At 37.2% G+C, this 22,058-nt stretch overlaps 2 protein-coding genes across 2 annotated transcripts; one reads left to right on the top strand and one right to left on the bottom strand.

Moving 5' to 3' along the window:
* Positions 1-29: 29 nt before the first annotated feature.
* On the top strand, positions 30-6,124 carry smcr8b (Smith-Magenis syndrome chromosome region, candidate 8b). Its single transcript, XM_056462720.1, is given in 3 exon segments — positions 30-2,176; positions 2,179-3,409; positions 5,550-6,124. Coding segments are annotated over 3 exon segments (2,955 nt in total). The 5' UTR covers positions 30-870; the 3' UTR covers positions 5,968-6,124.
* Positions 5,992-21,035, bottom strand: zgc:112980 (uncharacterized protein LOC503706 homolog). Its single transcript, XM_056462728.1, has 21 exons — positions 20,949-21,035; positions 20,713-20,822; positions 20,053-20,158; positions 19,860-19,953; positions 18,440-18,596; positions 18,156-18,342; positions 17,924-18,046; positions 17,782-17,835; positions 17,555-17,674; positions 15,982-16,140; positions 13,796-13,849; positions 13,655-13,697; positions 13,088-13,304; positions 11,923-12,002; positions 9,894-10,001; positions 9,724-9,804; positions 8,943-9,047; positions 8,748-8,860; positions 8,545-8,667; positions 6,571-6,619; positions 5,992-6,479 (listed from the first exon to the last, which is right to left on the bottom strand). Exons 2-21 carry the CDS (start codon positions 20,819-20,821, stop codon positions 6,417-6,419), a joined length of 2,145 nt encoding a protein of 714 aa, XP_056318703.1. The 5' UTR covers position 20,822; positions 20,949-21,035; the 3' UTR covers positions 5,992-6,416.
* Positions 21,036-22,058: the final 1,023 nt, after the last annotated feature.

Genomic DNA, 22,058 nt, shown 5'->3' with positions numbered 1-22,058 from the left:
GAGATTGAGCTGGATCAGATCACTCCCCCGGCCAGCAGAGGTGTCACATGGCTAACTATGGCAAAGGCTGCTAGTGTTACTGCTCTCCGTAAAGCGCTTAAATGTTTGTTTACTCCTCAATAACGACTGAAGGAAACTTACAAAAATGAGTAAACGTGTACTGACGTGAACTTCAGCTCTCCCGCGTCCCTCGGCAAGTTTATCTTTGCTTTAAAACTTTCGTATATTAATCTAAACGGACTATATTTTCGTGACTGCGTTTACGTCATGTGGTGTCTGCGGTGGGTCAGGCATGACATTTATAAAGCGGAGGAAACTGGATCATTTTACGCTTGTTGTGGTTTTAAAGAAGTTGGTGTTCTAGTTTGATAAGGCGATAGATCAGTTTAGTGTTTGGATGTGTATACGCAGTAGTCAGACCTCCTGCTCTGGATCAGTTTGCAGTGGATATACCGGCTCCAGGGGTGTACAGTATGTGAGTGGTCAGTTATTTATTAGTCATCGTTTAAGTATTACTTTATACGCGATTAAATCCTAATACATTCATGATTTTAAATTATTGACATCAAAATATTTATTTATTAGGAAGTACGTACTTGGGTTCATCTTATCTGTTGATCCTTAAATATCTTTTCACTGTTTGTAGTAGTTTAACAGCCAGTCAAGTATGTTTATTTATCTAAAAATTATAATTTAAATGTTCTTTAAATGTTGCTTATTTATAAATGAAGGCATTAATTGCCTTGCTGAAGACTTTGAGGTAATTAAATATATAATAATTATTTATTGACAGTCCTCATACCTTTACCTGAATATCATTTCATAATACTTTTTACACCCCTGTCCGGTTTGTTTACAATTTGTGCCACCATGATTGGCTCTCCAGATTTGGTGGCTTTCACCAAAGAAACAGATTTCAGTGAAATAGCCGAAGACCCTTCCGTACTTCCCGAAGATCTGTCTGTGCCCATGTATCCATACACTGGGGATGCCACCCCATGGTCTAAGATATCTGGTGCCAAGTTTAAGAAGGATTTCATCCTTATATCAGAGTTTTCAGAACAAGTTGGGCCCCAGCCCTTACTTACAGTTCCTTCTGAAACCAAAGCTTGTGGGACATTTGATTTGAACTACTTCTCTCTCCGGATCATGTCAGTGGACTATCAGACTTCACTGGCCGGCTCGCCAGGTTACGGCTGCTTCAAGCTGAACTTTGTAGAAGATTCAAAGGTGGTTTTAGCGGATTCGAGAGAAGGAGTATTTGCATATGTGCACCACCTGACGCTCTACGACCTGGAGGCTCGAGGTTTTGTGCGGCCTCTTTGTCTTGCCTATGTGTCGTCTGACGAAAATAAAATCATTCAACAATTCCAGCGGATTTCCGCAGAATTCAACAAAGTCTCTGAATGTCTGAAAACTGGAAACAGGAAGAACTTTGCGAATGAACTGGAGGTAAAGCTAAGAGATTTGGAGTATACAAGAGTCGTGTTACTGAAAGAGTTAAATGTGTCTGTAAAGTGCAGCAGTGAAAGGGAACCAATATTAAATGGTTTACATTCATTTGACAGAAATGCAGATGATGTAAAACTGAACAAGAAATCATCTCACAAAGATGAAATAACAGTGCAAGAGAAAGACGGATGTGGGAATTCAAGAAAAGTGGAAGTAAAGCTTGAAAATGAGAATAGGTCACATTTTGAACATGAACCGTATGGGAAACAAAGAAATGACAAACATGATAAAGGATCATGTCCAATCCCTTTGGCTAACAAAAACGATGAGTTGGCCAGTGTAGAAAAACTAATTCAAGACTATAAAAGCCTTCTAAAACAGGTCACTTGTTACCCAACCAGGAAGCTTAGAGACTCAGAGTACTCCCCTTATGAACCCGATGACCTCCCTCAGACTTTTGACCTTGACCTGGACAGCCAGTTTGCTGGGCCAATGCTAGAATGCAGTGTTTTTACTTACACAAACACACCCTCACATACTCTGCAGCAGATTAACTCCACGTCATCCAACCGATTTGACAAGCGTCTGAAAACTCTTGAGGAATTGTGTGACGACTACTTCTACCAACAGGCACTGCAGCAACTGTACTCCATTGAGAGGACATTCAGAGGTGATGCCTGCTATCTCTACACCCAACAACTCTGCCGGAATCTCCTCCGCAACCTCAATCTACTAATTTCTTGTTTGAGGATCCATGTGACTTAGATGATGAGGTAGGGTTACAGATTGGGCAAAACTCAATCCAGCAACCATCCTTTCTTCCTGCACCCTCAACTCTAAGTGGACCGGTCAGTCTCGAGTCGTATGCCTCATGTGTTGAAATGGTGCCAATCAAACTTGAGTTGGGTGGATCCAGCCAATCTCAAGCTCTACATAGCTCTTTAAACACACTTTCAGAGGACAACCAACCCCAGATAGCAGACAAGTCCCCAACAGAGGCTGAAACGGAAGGTGAGAAGATTATTTCAGCTCAAGATTGTCAAGGAAATGTGGAAAGTGTCTCAAATTTGATGAAAACCAGTATTAGCAGTGGAGACAGTATTGAGGTCTTAGGAACAGAGAGATCCTTTAGATCCCACGGTGCAAGTACACCAGTAGATACAGCAATGTACAGACCTCCACCTTTGTCCAGTGCCACTGCACTAGAAGGTCTAAAGCAAGGAAGGGTACCTACAAGACGAACTTGCAGTGAAGATAGCATTGAAGTGCTTTGCATAACAGAATCCATCTTACCTGAAGAACTGCGTGCCTCATACCCCTGCGCAATTGATGAAGAAAGCCCAGAGCAAGAGTTTGATGAGAAAAACATGTCTCTGTATCAAGAAGACAAAAATGAAAACTGTATTTATGGTCAGGGAAAGATCTCTGAAGATCATGGAAGCGCATATATGAAAATACCACATCCATCGGTCACTGTGACCCCACCTGACTGTCCTTTGACTCTGGAAGAAACCAGATTTCATGACTCTTGTCATGCAACAGAATCAGTCCCTCTGTTGTTGTTAGATGAGCCCAGCCGGACAGTACCTGATGATTTATCAGACTGCTTCAGCTATCGGAGCACCACTGCCTCCACAACCTCTGAATGCACTTTCCCTGCGTGTCTTCCCAATGACAAAAGAGAAGGTGGTACCAGACGGAGACGTGGCAGAGTAGGGAGGGCAGCACTTCAGTTCATGCGACAGTTTCCCTTTGCAGTGCATGCAGTGTTTAGCCTTCTAAGTGGCCGGACAATGGTGGTACTAGGCAGTGAGGAGGCTGCTGTGAGACGACTGGTTACAGCACTGTCCGTGTACCTACCACACCTGAGTAGATACAGAGACAGCATTCAGCCTTGGACTACAACACCACTGCAGCTTACAGACCTGCTCAACTGGAAACTCATTGGCTTTGACAGGTAACATCTATTACGCATCTACAAAATAGAGGAACTTTTATGGCTGCAGCAGACACAATGATATTCTGCAGCGTGACCAGCGCACACTTCCTGCATTGCTAGGGACTATTTTCAAATGCTGTGTAAAAATCACTGCATCTGCTGCAGCCATAGAACAGCCACACATTCCTTTATTATTACTCCAGAATGAGGACAGTCTAGCCATACTGACCTAGAAAACAGCAACTTTTCATTTTCCATTGCCCTTAGTACACAATGAAACCTGAGTTGTTAGTATAGTATATAGTTCATTAATTTGTTAAAGGGCTTAAATCAGTGTTTCTCAACCACATTCCTTTGTCTGTCACATCAATTACAGGTCTTTCAGTCTGCTAATGACCTGAATCAGGTGTGTTTGGTTAGGGAGACATGGAAATTGTGCAGAGCTGGCAGTCCTCCAGGAACGTGGTTGAAAAACACTTATGTTTATGGTTGCTTATGGTTGATTTACTTTTGCGTCAAGCGCTCGCATATGCTCCAACACATCCTTTGCGGAGTCGCACAGCCCTCTCCATGGCTGACGCTGATGCACACCTCTCAAAATATGTAACTACACATCGCAACGACAAGTAGCACAAGCTTTGTGATTGGTCGGCACATGAACCCGTCGGAGCGTGTTTACAAGAGACAAGTCCCATGAAAGAGCTCAAGTTTGAAACTTTTGTTTTGCGTTTACCTTAAAGTTGTTCCACATTCGCCGGTTCCCGCTTCAAAATTAGCGTTTTATAGCTACTTCTACATTAAGGTAAAAAACGTTCAGAAAAAACAAAAACACCAGCGAAGAAACTTGACACAAAAGAAAAAACTTACTGCCAGCTAGCATTTCGGAAGTGTTATTGCAGAGCAACACAAACAGGACACAGAAGTATAAATGCACGGCAACAAGCAAGGCATGCACCGTGGGTCACGGCGATCACTCGTAGCAGAAGTATAAATCAGCCCTTAAACGATACAGCAACTGTTAAATGTGTGTGGGAGTGCACTGATAAAACACTAGGCTGATTCATACTTCTCCATCGAGTGATCGGCGTGACCCACAGCACCTGCCTTGCACATAGTCCAGAATTATACTTCTGCTTCCTGTGTTTGTGTTGCTCTGCAATAACACTTCCGAAACACTAGCTGGCAATAGGTCGTTTCTCTGTGTCATGTTTTTTCACGGATGTTGTTTTTTTGCTATCTTGCATGTACAAGCAGCTAAAACTCACTCATTCAGAGGCCGAAACCGGCAGCCATGCAACAACTTTAATCATAAGGTAAACACAAAACAAGTTTCCATCTGTAGCTCCTTTACATGACTCGACACTTGTAAACACTCTCCATCGGGTTCTCAGCACCGCCCACACTTGTCACCGGTACAAAGTCGACCAATCACAGAGCTTGGTCTACACATCATTGTGATGCTTAGTTACATTTTTTGAGAGGCTTGCATCAGCCACGGCAAGGGCTATGTGACCGCACGAAGGCTGTGCCAGACCATATGCGTACACTTGACGCAGAAGTATAAATCAGCCTTAAGGGAAAAGTTTGCAGCCTCATTTATAAAATATGCATATTCATGTGCAGACTTTATTCCAGAGTACAAGACAAAACCCCATGTCAAAGATTGAAAGGCTCTCTGATTTGAAAGTGTGTAACACCCTCAAAGTTTAAAGAATTTATACAACCCTCTTGTATCAGAATGAGGTGGTATATGTATTTGACATATGGCAAAAATGAATTAGTAGTGTATTATTTATAGTATTATCTGTAGTAATATTAGTAATAAAAGGAAAATGTAATCTAGCCTACAAAAATAGAAAGGAATAGAATAGAAATAGAATCAGCTTAATCACACAGCATTACAGTTAAATGTAGCACACTTCACACTGCAAATGTAAAACTATTTGACTGTCAAGATCATTTGCAATCTGAAGATTTCACATCTGAAAGAGGCACATGCCGGTTGTTCTCATGAACCACACTTATGCATATCCGAGAAATCAGATCAAATTTAGGATTGGTTTTACACATTTCACGACTGAGGCCACTGTTTCAGTACAATTAAACCAGCTGTCACACCAAGTCTCTTAAACAACTTGTTTGTTTTGTCTTAACTCAGGATGTGCAGTTTTAATCACACAAGAATGCCTCACTGCCTGGGCCATTACAGCCGGTACCTCAGCATCCTAGATGTGGATCAAAAAACACTTCACTGCCCGACCTACAGTGGTTCTCTCATCAACCAGCTGGTGGAACCAAGGAGCCTCTTTAAACGTGGAAACACCTACTTCACATTCGCTCAAAGTGTGCAAAGCAAGCTCGTCACCAAAGCATTCCTCTTAACATTCTCACATGGTCACCATTCACCCAGCAGGCCCCAGGGAAGCTCAGGGACAGAATGTTTTCTTTCTGAACTTCACGGTGATGACAAGAAAATCCTCCGCTATTTATCTGAGCTCATTAAACTGCACTTCATGAAGGTTACTCCCAATGTGCTCCTATTCAGTTACACCACAACATCCATCTTCAAACTTTGAAAGAGTAATTCACAAAAACTACTCAAAGATTTGTGCAATGTAATGGAGTTATACTTGGCTTTGATTGTAAACACAAAGCGGTTTTGCTCAACTTTATAATATTTACAGTTTCTGCATGTTGTGATATCTTGTTTATAAAAAGGCATTTATACAGTAATATTATGGCCTAATTACTTGTGAAAAATTCCCTGAGAAATGCAATAGTTCACAAGCTTAAATGAGCTACTGTATAACAAAGCAATATTGAACCGCTTTATATCAGTGTTGCATTTCAATCTTTGCTATTTATTTACAATACCGCTAATGTTCAAAGACTTGCAAAAGGTTCTGTTTGCTGAATATAACTGTGCAAATAACAATCAGCCTTATTAAAAATCTAAGAAACAAAAAATTTCTCTTAACTACAATTAAAACCATAAATATTCTTCTCTTCAGGATGTTGGTGAGGGTTATTTTCCTAGGCGTTGGATGAGCTGCAGGATTTGGCGTTTTTCTTGAGTGAGTCTTGCAACCTGCAGGAGAGAACAGAACACACGGGTTATTGAGATCTAAACTATTACACTTTAATGAAGTATAGAATTGATGTAATGCAAAAGATCTTACATTGCATTCAAGATGCAGCCTCAAGCGTATTTGCCAAGGGTTGTGTGATCTGAAATCAAAAAGGATGCATTTTTTAAACTTCAAAGTTCATGGCGTTTATTTTAGCAAAATTATCAAACTGCTAAAGCGCTTTATAATGACATTCAAGGTTTTATCCCAGACCGTTTGTTTTTTATAGAACCTGCATATTTAAATGTGCATCATCCACACCAACCAATGGAATTGACCCTTCACAGCTGTTTGATTGATAGGCGAGTCGGCCAATCATAACGCAGATATTCTCTGCCCCATCACTGTGTGCCGCTTTCTCCAACAAATAGAACAGCTAGACTAACTAGGGGATAGTAGAGAAACATCCATGATTAACATGGATAATTGTGAAAATGTGCTCGTATGAGAGACATCAGGCAAGCAGAAAGGCTGGGCATACAGTTTTATCTCTTCTTAAAACCTAGAGAAGTGAATGGAATGGGTAAATTTGTGTGGACAGCGGACTCAATGGGGTATATGCACTCTGACTTTCAATTTTCAGTCAGCCAGCCAGCCCAAGTGCTTCCAGTGCACTCTTTTCATTACAATATCGACATGTTTAAGATCTGTTTTCAGTGATCTTCACTGCCTGAAAGATGTACGACTTAAAGTGAGTCTCAGACCGGACAAGAAGCACTGCATTAAATTCTCTTTTCCCCTTGCCAATTTTTTAAAAATATATTTTACCCCAGTATTGGAGTTTCTGCACTCGCCTGCTGCTGCTGACAGCTCTAGTCTACGCTGTCTTTCATCTTGTTTTACGAACAACTAAATGAATGCTTAAGTTTAACTAAATGTATTACATTACAGCATCAATGCTGTAAAAGGACCATTATAAAATAGAAATTAGTCACATTAAGCTTTCACTGGAAGTTTACTGGTGACTGAACATTAGCTGTGCATATATTCCACTGTCAATCAAGAGTGCCGTTTTGATCTTGCTAAAAGAAAATGAGAGAACTCGAGACTGATTAGCTAAATGTTTCTGTTATTGGACAGCCTACAAAACTTTGGTTGTCACATCACATCTCCATAAACTAGTGAACCATCTGAGGACTTATGAGGAGGACTGGTGAGGTGAGCAATTAAATCTATGGGCCCAGATAAACAATGAATTTAATCTTTACTGTCTTGTATACATTCATAGATTCATTAGTCTTGTTCAAGTTGCCAAGATGGTGTGTTTGTGAATCAAGTGTCATTCCCTCGCTGTAAATGCTAGTGCTCCCGGTTTCTTTCTGCCATCTCCCTGCACGCGCATCCAGAATGTTTACAAACATGGTAATTGAGCTAAAGGGGGTAATAAAGTCATTCAACTTTAAAAATTAACGATTTGTAATGTTGCAGCATGCATTTGAATAATGATGGTTGATTACTTCACTTGAAAGCTCAGATTTAATGATCATAATTTGTTTCGTTTGCAGAGTTTGAGGTTTACTGTATCATTATTTTTATTCACACCTTAAATTTGCTTTGATAGTTCAGCATTCACGCTTTGTAACACTGTTTAAGAGTCTCTTTAACACTTATGTTTATTTTATTATGAAAAAACATTTTATTTAAATACGAGTATAAAACTATTTGCCTTAATATTATTAGTATTATTATTAATGTTGGTAAATTTAAATAAAGTGGTTAAAAATTCCTAAAAATGTTTAAAAAATGATTCAATAATTATCAATATTGAATAATATCGTAATAAATTGTTTGCAATATTGCTCAGTCCTAGCTGAATACCTCAATTGAAAGTCTCTTTGGACAAAAGCATCTGCTAATGACTAAATTTTAAATGTAAATGGACAGTGAAACTGGGGCTTTGAGAAGGGTCAATTCCAACATTATATTAAGACTAAATATTTATGCATAAACATCTTAAAAACAACTTTTAGTACTGGCACATCTTAAACAATAGGTATTCTGGTATTAAGCGCTGCTGCTTCTTACTCATCCCAAGTTGCAAGCAGACCACTGATGGGATAGGACGTGGCATCTAGAAGCAAGCTGTTTTCCAGGAAGAACATGCAGAGGAAGTAGGCAACCAGGGAGTGATCGTTTTCGCTCAATTTTCTGAAACATATGTATAGCGCAAATACATGTTAAGCATGCTTGTTCAGTTTGAGTAAATGAGTATGAGCATACAGGCTAACCTCTCATAGGGTTCGTGAGACAGTTCTTCCAGCAGGCAGGAGAGGACATATTGCAGAATATTAGGCTTTGCCAGAAGACTGTTGAAGAACCAATGAAGCGCCCAGTGGTTCAACTGAAGGCAAAATGTACAAAAGATCAGTAATGCCATAATAACTGTGCATGGAAGTCTAAAAAGATCTAGAGAAAATAGGCACCCTAAAAACCGTGATGACGCTGAGGATGGGGCTGAGTTGTGAGTAGAATATACGCAGTGTCAAAGCCTGAACGGCCAACAGCAGTCTAGCCTGGTCAGGATAACCCTAAAGAGGAATATGGCGGGAAAAAAAAACACATCACATCATGCTGCAATAAGGAGGCTGTATTATATGTAAATGATCTGATCTTACCCAGAGCATTTTTAATTGTCATTTATTTAGGTGGCTAGATAATTAATGATATTTAATCAGAGGCTAGAAAATTAATGCATCTTTAAAATTAAAGTATGAGATCTAATCTTTGTGCCATGTAGATTTGTGTGTGCATTAAAAGGGATAGTTCAAATTATCTCACTATTTACTCGCCCTCAAAATGTTTTAAACCTTGAGTTTCTTCAATGGAACAGAAAATCAGATATTCTGAAGAAAGCTGATCACTTGTAACCACTCAATTCCACAGTATTTGTTTTTCCTACTATGGAAGACATTCAAAGTATCTTATGTTCACCAAAATAAACTAAATTGCTTTAAGTGAACTATCCCTTTAACTTGATTGCACAAAAAGTTATTTTATAGACAGAAGCCTGTGTAAACCATAGAAATTTCACATCTCATTTGTCATCATTATATATACACACACAGGTTATATTATACTTCAAACATCCCGCTTTATATATACACACACCAATAAAAGGATTTGATCCCAAAAAAATAAATAAATAAAACAATACACACACACACACACACACACACACAAAAAAAGCTATTAATTTGAACTCACAATATCAAATGATTTGGGGACCTGTATGCGCGATGTACTTGTCAGCTCCTCGAGAATTGCATTGGCAGACTTTCTGGTCACCTGCACAGAAACACAAAATTATCAGTGTCCATCATAACATGCATGCATGTTCTCCAACCTTTCCCTGCAAAAAAAATAAACCTTCTCACCGTTTGAAAGTTGATGTCAGGCTCGGCAAACAATGCACCAACAACCAGTCCTTCTGGAGTAATAAAGCTGGAACTGACAACGCTAAGCAGATACACCCAGCATTCTGACTAAAAACAAATATAGACATCTGTTATAAAAGGCAGCAGATCTGAAGAGATAAATAGGGTTCATGCTGACGGACCATAGTTTTGTGTATCGAAGACAGACAAAGATATCGCCAAGAGCTGAAACATGACTATTTTAAAGATGATATTTAGCTCGTTTCGCATTGATGTAGACCTATTACAGGTTTTAATTGCAGTATTGAATAAAATTAATAGTATTACATTAAATTATCATCATTAATAATAAATAAACTGCAAATAATTTAACAGCTTCAGCTGGTCACATCAACATCACTTGACTGACACTTTGGACAAAAAAAATCATTTCGATTGCTCTCTTGCGCTCTCTCTCAGTCTCAGCAGCAGTAGTTGAAGCGCGAGCTGCACGTGATGGCACAGCCACAAATTAGTTCGCATAAAAATAATAGGCTGAATAACAAAACTGGATTTAATTAAACAAGTTAAATAAAATGATTTTTAAAAATTAAACAACTTAAATGAAAACTCTGAAACAAGCTCAAATGTTCTGGAATAAAACGTGTTGGGGTCGTGGGTAATTTGAGACTCCTTTATAACAGAACTCCTGCAAGATTCTCTTGCTTTCACAAATAAGTTTTTTTTTATACAAGTTATCAATAGCCTTTTTAGGTTTTAATGTGGCTAGCCTTTTTTAGTGCATGCATTGACTGCTCCTTCAAATACATGGAATATAAATACCTGCCTTCTGTTTAATGGAATTATAAACACGGACACACGCATTTCAGAATATAACCTATTTATTTAATTTTAAAATATTTAAGGCCTATATTTATGTAGGCTATTAAAATATTTTATTTATTTAAACTAGCCTATATTAAAGTTCAATTACAATTTGTATTTTACCATTCGTTTTGGCATTAAAGAATTATTGAACAGATTAACTTCTCAAAGAACATTTTACTGAGCTAAGTGAAAAGTTTTAGGTCAAATAGGCCATTTAATATTAGAGCTATTGCAGACTCGCCGCAGCCATGTCTAAAATGAAACTTCTATCAGAAAACAAACACATGCCAAGGCAAGCACAACGTTGTGTTAGATCTTATTAAATACAAATGTGACACTGTCGATGATTACTTTTGTGATGATTGGATCTGAAGCTGCGTCGCGCTCAACTGCACAAAAACATCACTTCACCGCATTGAAACAGTCACATGCGGGCAGCGAGTCCTCCATCTGCCTCCCATCTGAAAGGACTTCAATGCATCCTTGTTTCTTTCGTGCGTAGATAAATATCATTTCATTTCCTCCGTGTATATTATATCCATTTTGCGGCAGTCCCGTGGGTCAAGGATAACGGCAAGAACCTGAAGTCACCAGCAAATCCTGTGCTGCGCCACACTGTTGTTGCATCAAGTCTTGTTTGAAATCATTTTGATCTCACCTATTTAGCTGTAAGAGCGCGGTGATTTGGATTGGTTCGGATCATCCAAGATCAAACGTAATGCAAATGCAGTAGGTTATTCAATAAGTTTAAAAAAGATGCATCACAACATGTTTTGATGCTGCCTCTGACATGATACAAAATAAAAAAAAAAATAATAATATACATTTATTTATTTAGCATCCTGCAACAAATTTAACATGGCAAGTCTTAAAGATGCACTAAGTGATATTTGAAAAACAAATTGCATTTAACCTCAGTGCTGAACCGATACCCAAAACACGCTTTCAGCCAAATCAGCAAAACAAAGGTGCATTTAGTAGTTTGTTTAAAAAATATATATATATAATAAAAAAATAATATATATAAAAAATAAATAAAAAAAAAAAAGGCCTGTTGTGTTCTAGGAGCATGCTTTGTGGCTTTCAAATAACACATTTTTCTCTGCAAAAATCCCTTGTAAAATTCACTTTGGCGTTTTATGTACATACATTTTATACTTACATCTGCAAAAACAGTGCTGTTGCAGTCCAGAACCCTCAGCGCAAACTTCAGCACCTCCATACTCTTGAAGGAATTTGCACCTTTAATGAAGGCACAGAGAAATTAAGCATTACATTTCTAAGTAACAAAAAAAGTTATTGGTTTCTTAGCTAAAAAGTCAGCAGCATCTTCAATCTTGTACTGTACAGACTGGTGGATTACAAAACAGGGAGAGAAAACAAGTGCTATATTTGACAAACTCATCACTTATGGAAACTGGCATTTCTGTATTAGATGTCCATGTTTTCCTTATGCAAGCTGATTCAGCCAAAGACCGTCTTTAGGAGTTTTATAAAAAAAAAATTAATAAAAAAAAGTTCTACAAATTCTCTTTTAATTTGTATGCTTTTATTTCCCTGAAACCAATGTTACATGTTATCTTAAGATGTGAAGTCATGTTTGTTCCAAAGTTAATTTAGGGTCTGCATTTATCATTCATATGATAAAAATCAGAGTTATATTAATAAAAAATATAAAAAACATCTCCTGAAAGTCTAAAACCATTCAATTTATGATGAAGTCTATTAGACTGTTCTTTACAGTATATAAAGTCATTTTATACATGGTGGCGTTCTGACAACAATCAAGAGCCAATGCAGAACATTTGTGGTAATTTAGTCAGTGTCTGAATTTATCATTCATACGATGAAAATCCCAAACAATTGTTCAAAATGTGAAATGTATAGCAAGTGCCTCACTTTGCAGAATGCTCTGAAAGTCTAAAAGCACCCAATGTGTGATGAAGCCTTTAATTCAGTTAGAAGGCCACCATATGGACAGAACATCTGTCTCAGAGCAGCATTACAGCTGCTTTTGCTCTTGATTTTATGTTTTTGAACTAAATTATGTGACAGAATGATTCAACAATCCATTCATAAAAATAACTGCTTTGTTTCTGAATGAACTGGGTGTTTTGAACGATAATCCAATGAACTCCTCACTAAGACGAGGACTTGTTATTTTAGGTGTTATTTATCCATGACAGATCTAAAACCAGTGAAGGTATCGGCACAAAAACATATTTAACATTGATAAAAATTTTATTTACCATCAATATCATACACTGTTGTAGTAGTAGTAGTAGTGAAACCTTTTTTCTTTTAGCATTTTCTTTTCAGTTTTGTACCTTCGATGAGCGTCCACTTAGTGCTCAATAAAGGATCTGATGTGATCACAAGGCCGTTCTCTGGGTCAAGCTCTGGCAGTGTTGTATCCGGTGCATGACCTGATGTCAGAATCCGCAGGTAAGCTCTGAACTGTGCAGGTGTGAGTCGAGAGGCAGAGGAAGGAGCACCGAGCATTGGGGATAACATGGTTTGGACTGCACCACTGTAGTCTCCGACCTTAATACACAAGCAGCAAGAAGAAAAAAATAATTCACGAAAAGAAATTTACACTACCATAATCCTTGTTCACTCAGTTTTTGCATGTACTAAAACCTTAACTTCAAACTATGGTCTGATACCACAACTTTTAACATAAACTTCAATTTATAAGCCTTTTAAGAAAGAATATTTTCATAAAGGAAGTCCTGACAGTTGTAATTTTCAACAAACGAACCACATATTTTTACAAAAAAAAAAGAAAAAAAAAATACTTCCTTTAAGTCTTAACAATTAAAAAAGAGCATATAATCCTGTAAATGGGAAATTGTTGTAAAGCAAAAAGGTAGAATGCACTGAAAATGCTGTACCTTGCACAGGTAGAGGGGAACCAAGTCTCTCATTCTCTGCAGCCTAAAGCCCCAGACAAACAGAAATACAATGAATGACTGAACTACGCACGATTATAATCTGTTTTATTACAACATTAATGATACGCAGTGGATACTCACGTCGGATTATTAATGCACCGGACAACTTTGAGGTAGCGGGCCAGCTCTCTGAACCTGATGTCAATGTTAAAAAGAAGATTTATTATCAGGAAGAACATGCATTACAATTACAAACCTTTTAATGACACAATCTGCAAAAGCCTTTTCCCAATATTTTCTGTCGTTTACAACAAACATCCCTAAAATGTATTGAACTTGGGCAGAAAGTGGTAAAAAAAAAAAATAATAATAAAAAGTGCAAGTAATTTCCCTTGGCTGCAATCCTTAAAATAACCATTTCAGTCATGCAAGTAGACATTATCTCTCTAAATCAGGAAATATCAAAAACTGTTCACCAATAATATTTTTAATTTAATAATCTCTTATGAAATCAAACGACAGACCTCTCATAAATTTGCTGGTCTACAATTGGAGTAGGAGTTTCTATGAACAAATCTCAGAGGAACTTTGAAAAAGTTTAGAAAAGTTTGTGGCATTTTCTTTACATCTTGCTTCCAGTAGTGTTATTAAATGCAGAGCTGCTTTGTTTATAGCTGTAACGCCTGTTTCACACCGCAAGCGAAAGCAGTGCGTGAGCAGCGTGTATGGAGAGCAGAAGCAGTCTGTCTATTCTAACTACATCTCTCTCTCTCTCTCTCTCTCTCTCCATCTCTATATATCTCTATATCTCTATATATACACAAATACACTTTAAAAAAAACTTTTCATCTGCTCCAAGGCTCGCGGCAACCTCCTCCTATGCTGTTTCTTCAACCTGCAAGTCTTTATTTTACAAATGATATATATCATAAAGTACTGTATGCTTCTCAAGCTCCATGAGGATGTCATTCATGTATGGTGCACTCAGAAGACAATCGCCTGTGATATCATGTCATTTGGTTTTTGATTGTCAGGTTGTTGTAGGCCTAGTTACAAAATATTTATACAATATAGTTATAATGATATTTATACATGATCAAACTAGTGTTACTTTCTCCGCTTAAGCGATGTCCAGCAGCAGAGTAATAGCTCATGCAAAGGATGAGACGGACAGAAGTAATCAATGCATGCCCTTCTTTTACTTATTGTCGTGTTGTCAGGTTCAGTGCAAACAGCTCCTGGGTGAAACAACTTGAGTGAACATAAAACAAAGCCGAATAAAACTTTCTTCCTCTGTTTTAGCTGCACAGCTAGCTCACATCATCCAGCATGCGAGTCGAACTACACTACCAACAATACACTTCTCTATGGACTACAACTCCTGTAAATAGCAGTCTTAAAGCAGCCACTTTCTATTTCCACTCTCCTGCAACACTAGTGTGCAACTTAAGCAAAACTGATACTAAAATTGTCTTACAAGAGCTCTGCATAGTTTAGCTCCAACCCTAAACAAACACAGTTGATCAAACTAAATGAAGGTGTTCAAGACTACTAGAGACTATTAAGCAGGTGCGAGTTGGAGGTTGTTGGAGCTAAACTGTGCAGAGTTTGAGACCATTAAGGTTTTATGTAGTAGGCCAAAAGTTCCACCAAACTAATGTCAGACCATTCTGTTTTTGTTTCAAATTAAGAAATGGTACAGTCTAATTTAGAACTGCTAATGATGCATTATGATCAAAAAAATAATAATAAAAATAAATAAATAAATAAATAAATAAATCAGGTTGCCTCTGATTTAAGAGCACAGGCCTTTATTTTGCCTTTATGAAGAGATTTCTTTTATCGGTGTAACTTTTATTTGGAGTGGCGCAGTGGGTAGCTGGTTCGAGCCTCAGCTGGGTCACATTTCAGTGTGGAGTTTGCATGTTCTCCCCGTGTTTACATGGGTTTACTCCGGTTTACCACACAAGCCAAAGATATGCGTTATAGGCGAATTGGGTAAGCTAAATTGTCCGTAGTGCAAGTGTGTTAATGAGTGCATGGGTGTTTCCCATTGATAGGTTGCAGCAAGAAGGGCGTCCGCTGCATAAAACATATGCTGGATAAGTTGGCAGTCCATTCCACTGTGGCGACCCCAACTACACTAAAACAACTTCCTCTTCAAACTAACCTGAGAATGAAAATGCCCCAAACATCTATAGAAGACTGTAAATTAGCTGTTACTTGAATCTTACAGAAACCTATACATTCCATAGAATGATGCTTGTACATTCTAATTAAGACTTCACAAGCAGTAAACAAAAGTAGAATAAAGGGAAGAGTTTTACTTGTTTTGCCGCTGAAGTTTACAGACTCTTGCTTGAATTACAGTCAGATGTTCACACAAGATCTGAACCTTCCGACCTTTGAGCTGCCTCTCTCCAGTGATGTTCTGACCTTTCATTACAGAAGAGAGTAGTGGATCATCCCAAGGTAACACGCTCAGGCTGAAATCAAAGAAAAAAATATATATAATTATAATACAGCCATTACTCAACCAATAAAGGGTGGGCCAAAAAACTAAATTGCGGTTTTAGCATGCAAAAGCAGATTAACTCTACACAGGGTATTTGCAGGATTTCTAAAGGTAATTTTAATATTCTTTTAAGACTAAGACCTTCTCAGAATATTTTAAGACGTCGTCGCCACTTCAAGTTCTAATTAGTATTAAACCTTTAACTTAATTAACAGTTGTAAGTAAATAAATCAAAGCACAACCATGCAACAGAACTCCGATAAGCTAGGAAGAAAAAAAGCTTGAAATAATAAATTACGCGGTTGTTTTCAGCGACAGGCTTCAGCCATTATTTAAACTTGTCTTTCCAAACAGAAGTCCGCAAACGAACATTTTCCCGCCTGTTTCGCTCTATGGTTTTGCTACATGTGGAGAGCGTCACATCACCTTCCCACAAGTCGCAAATTATGTAACATCACCCAGGCAGTTTGGCCAGACGCACCCCAGCCCGAACCAATCGCATGATAGATTACGCAGTTGTTAATATTTGGAAGAAAATAAATATATTTATACTTTTTGTGAAGTCAAACACTTTGGACATCGCTAAATTTAACTAAATTTAAGACCTCGAAAAAAAACGCAATTAAGACTTTAATACCTTTTAAGGGCCTTCATTTTCTCATAATTGATTTATCAACTTTTAATACTTTAAGACCCCACAGACAGCCTGCTACAAAAAGAAACAAGCTAACAAAAAAACAAAGAACATGGCTTTTTCAAACACGAGTATTAGGCAATTTCATATAATTGTCAACCCTGCTCTGAGGAGAAAAAAAAAAAAAAAAAAAAAAAAAAAAAGAAGTCTTCAATATAGCGAAACCCTTTCTAAGTTTGTGTATTTTAAAAAGTACTGTAAAAACTCAAAAATAGCTCTGTCTTTGTTTTAAAACAATTATATTTGATTTACCAAAGTCACACAAGTGCCAATTTCACATCAGTTGTATCCATAACGGAGAGACGTCACATCCATAAACGAAGCCTTTTCCTCATAATTGCAAAAATGTCAAATAAAATAAAACCAGTAATTATTGTTGTATAGAGAGCTAACTCTTCTCCTTTTGATGAGCATTGTTTCTTTTGAGTTGTGCAGTTTAATTCACAGAATTTCTATAAAGTATGTTGTTTACTGTAAACTATATTTTTGGTCACATCCATAACGCATGTTTATTTTCCTCCTTTAAAATATGTCAGGTTGATATTTTTCTAACCCCATAATTCTGTAGTGAGAGGTTTTGGAAAATGTAAACAGATGTTTCAATATAATGTTAACATATACTTTCTTTGTGCATTTATGTTTTAAGTTTTTACTGAAAGTCACATCCATAACGTTGAAATTGCTCTATTACCTTTTTGGCAAGGTGCAGTTTGCAGCCATTGGAAGCCTCTGGACGAAAGAATCAAGGTGCTTTAAAAATGTGCTGGAAAAAGTAAATTCAACTAAAAGCGTCCACACCTTCGTCATAAACCTAGAAGACAAACAAAGATTTGAAGAGAGGAGAGAAAGAGAAGAAAACAACAACATGCACTCTTAATGCACTTAAAATTAATACAAAAAACAGGTTTGTGGCGTTACCTCCACAGGAGCATTGACACTATTTCAGATACAGCTTTAACAGCATGCATATTTCTGCAAGAGAGATAACGTTTCATTAATAATTCCACATTACATGAATGCATATTACATTAAAAAAGGGGTCAGGATGTTCAATTATTACCCAGGAGCTGTGTGGGTGATGAAAAGCTTGATTGCCCCTAAAAGCATTACAACACAAGTCTTTGGGTTTTCTTTATTTGCTCCGTTGAAAAACATTTTGAGATGATGACTCACACCATTGTAACTAAAAATAATGAAGAGCTAATTAGTACAGCAAGCAGTCATGCACTGACTACTTATTCATGTTATAAAGCAATTAGCAAAATAATACTATAAAACTGAGGACCACTTACTCATACTCCAGATTTTTAAAGTGGTGTCCACTGCATCCTTTGCATCCTATGGTCTGGTTCTGTGTAGTGGCGTTTTTGCTGCGATGACAGGAGCAGCGGCAGTTCTTTTGATTGGAATTCTCATACCCCAACAAAAACTTTGCATATTTCATTGCCAAACTGCCAGCAAATTTCTGCAGTAAAGTCTCTAACATAAGCACATAAAATTAAGAGTAAGCTTAGCACAGGTGCGAAAAAAGAATCAGAAAGAATCTGCAGTTTTAGTAAAGTGAAACAGAAAATACCCGCACGCCGCAGATCTGAATCCATTTCTGATGGATCAAAGGTAAAGTTCAGCTCATGCAGAAATCCCATCATGCACTTGTCACGGAGGGCTTTCCAATAGACGCTGTGCTTATGGGCATTGCAGTGGCAAAAGCCAGGAATGGTCCAAAAGTCACACTTTAAAACAAAACAGCCACATTTATTTGTTTATAACATGCTTTATTTATTTATTTATTACATATTTAGTGCCACTTCAGCAACTTATGGTTATTTCGTGGCCAAATGGATATACTTTAAACCAGGCATGTCCAAGCTCGGTCCTGGAGGGCCGGTGTCCTGCAAAGTTTAGTTCCAACCCCAATCAGACACACCTGGGCTAGCTAATCAAGCACTTACTAGGCTTTCTAGAAACATCCGTGCAGGTGTGTTGAGGCAAGTTGGAGCTAAAATCTGCAGGACACCGGCCCTCCAGGACCGAGTTTGGACACCCCTGCTTTAAACTATTACATGATAAAAACAAATTCGTATTATATAAAATAAATAAATAAATGACTTAGACAAATATATAAAATATAAATAGATAAAATTTACAAATAAAATTTTTCAAAGTTAAATATGATTTTTCAGTTCTATTTTTGATTAAAAAAAAAAAAAAAAAAAAAAAAAAAAAAGTAAAACTCTTTCTGGTGGAACCTTTAAAAAAATGTCCATCAAAGTACTCTCCTTATAAAAATTTTGTCTAATGGAATTTAAACTTCTACATTCCAACAAAATATGTTTGATGGTAAGAGCAGTCTGGCAGTTATTACATTTAGGTGATTCTTCGTTATTTAATAAAGATGAATGTGTCAACCTAGAATGTCCAATTGGACATCTGGTATAGACCGTCTGATCATGCCTGGTTTCGAAATTATAATTTGCTAAATGTCTTTCATTTATTTTCGGGTTAATTTCATATAATTTGTTGTTGATGCAGTCCCATTCTCTATGCCATGTTTCGTTTATGTACAAATTGATGGTGGGTTTCAAGTCATCAGGAGGAATTAAACATTCGGTTACATTCAAGGAGATATAACATGCTTTATAAATGCTTCACAAACACAAGAGTTTTAGCCTGGTATGTGGGTCAAAAATTAAAAGGGCATCAATGAAAAAAGTTTTATACTGCACAGTTCACAGAATCACCCAATACAATCCATTAATCAATATAAAATTATTTATATTTTTTTTAATAAGTGTGTTACAACACTTAAGAAACGTCTTTTAGAAAATAATGAAGACAAAAGTCAATGATTCACTTGAATTATTTAGCCTGACATGTTTACTGTTTGAAAATATTTTAAATGTTTATTACCAATGTCTCTATAGAGAAAAAATATATATTTTCTCATACATCCGGTATATATATGACAAATAAAAATGTGAAGCCAGTAAACTCACCATGGAGGCCAGTTTGTCACAGATATAGCAGAAACACTGATCACAGTGCTTAGCATTATCTTGTAGAGCTCCAGAGACGTTCTGCTCTTCTCGACTAGAGGACACAAACACACAATGATGAATAAACACTCATAACCAAATACAACAGTCATCTTCTTATCAATATTTTACAAAAAATATATGTTTTACAAACCAGAAAGGCAGAACACAGTCATATCTAGCATGTGGAAGAACTGTTGCGGTTTGGGAGTATGTGATGGCCAAGTCCTCATCCACCTCCTCGATATGCCTGGATACATCTAAGATGAACAGAGAACAAAGACAAACACAAAGATGACAATGCTACTGAATGATTAGACTGGGGTAAAGCTGGTTTTATATTAGCACAATGGGACTTTCTCCTTTATAACATATCAGAAAAGTATTTTGTTAATTCTAAATGGGGAAATCACATCAGCAGCTAATGACTATCAAAGTACAACATTGTTCACGACCAGTTAAATAGCACTAATGTTGTTTTTAAGTCTTACGTGAGATTTCTGATCGAATATTTAAAGTACCATGGTAAACAATATGGGGAGCGTCACTGAACGAACGAACTTTACCTCGAGAATGATTAGCATGTTTTCATAGCTTAGCATTAGCGGAACACCAGACTTTAAAAGGGTATACGACGTGAATAAGTGTAATTAGCGTGGTGTTTGCCTTTAAAAGTCATGCTATGACTAGATTACACGTAAAAGGAAGCATTATATTACCATAACATGGAAGAAAACGTGGTTACTTGGTGATACTTTTGAACGCTTACCTCTTTTGTTTGGTCATATTTAAATGTTGACATAACGAAGATTACCTGCTACTTTCGTCTCATTTTCAACGATAAGCACAGAGGAATCGTTGAGGGTCATTGAGAAATTGCCTTCATCCTCGTCGTCACTTAAAACAATTATTGAATTGTCCATCCTGTAAACAAGACGACAAGAAACGAATTCGAAGTCAGCATAAGTCAGCCAAAAGTCAGCGTGCGTCGTGCGAAAGGCTTTTATGTTCATTTGTTCTACTTTTAATAACTTTGTCAGTAAAACTTACACGTTTGTCTTCTAATTCCACCCCGAACGCGCGGGTTAAAGCTTGGCGCTTCGTCTGGATTATTTGGTCCTGACAAAACCGGAAATGTTATCCTTCTTCTTTTTAAGGGGTTAACGGCGGTTGGCAGGCCAATTAATAGAGTGCACCTACTGGATAGGAGTGTGAAGCGCAAGCGTAATACGTTTTACAAGCTATTTCTGCCAAAAAATTGCTAAAAATCTGCGGATTTCAGCGGAATTATTTTGGGAGTATCATAATTAAAAACCTTAATATGTGAAATAAAAAATACATTTTTAAAATGGAAATCCTGTTAGATTCACTTTATTTGGTAAACAAAGCAAGTCTCTCATATCTACTTAAAGACAGAAAATATTACTGTACAAACTGCATTGTACATAAATCAGACGAATATGTTCATATTAGTCAATAATATTACTGTAATTAATTTAAAAACTGAATAAATATCGATTTACACACATTTACTCAAGTAAATAAACAGAATTAATGATGGGCTAAAAATCTGCGCGCGCAGATTTCGTGTGGGCCTAGGCCAATATCTCACTAAACCGTTAATCCAGCAACACCCAGCAGTTGTCAGCAATGTTTATAAATTAGCATATTTAGGGTTCATTCCGCTTTAACGGCCCCTGATTAGGGTTAGGGTCAGGGAAGGGCAAAAATACATTGAAATGTATTTTAAAATAAAACACCTAATACTTCAGTGTTACATGAATCAAAATAAACAAAAAAATACAGCAGCCACACCCGGTATCAAAATAAAATACTGTATTTTGTATTTTCAAAATACTACAAAATACATTTACTACTTTTTTTGCAAATCTTCCATCAATAGGCCTATAGAGGAATTACTATGTTTGTAAACATTCAGGATGCAGAAGGAAAAAAAACGGGAGCGCTAGCATTTATAGCTTGGGACTGTTATTCCATGCAGTACAGAGTTTGTTGTTGCCTTTAAAATACATTATATTGATATTATATATATTATTTACATAATGCTTTCAGTGTATTATAACAGCTTGTCACCCAGTGATAAGCACAGTTATTAGGCAAAATTAACGTTAAAGTGAGCGGCATTCATCTGACAGGTCC

Source organism: Danio aesculapii, chromosome 1 (genome assembly GCF_903798145.1).
Source record: "Danio aesculapii chromosome 1, fDanAes4.1, whole genome shotgun sequence".
Lineage (NCBI taxonomy): Eukaryota > Metazoa > Chordata > Actinopteri > Cypriniformes > Danionidae > Danio > Danio aesculapii.
The sequence above is the reverse complement of the archived record's forward strand: the minus strand, read 5'-3'. Positions and strand labels throughout refer to the sequence as shown.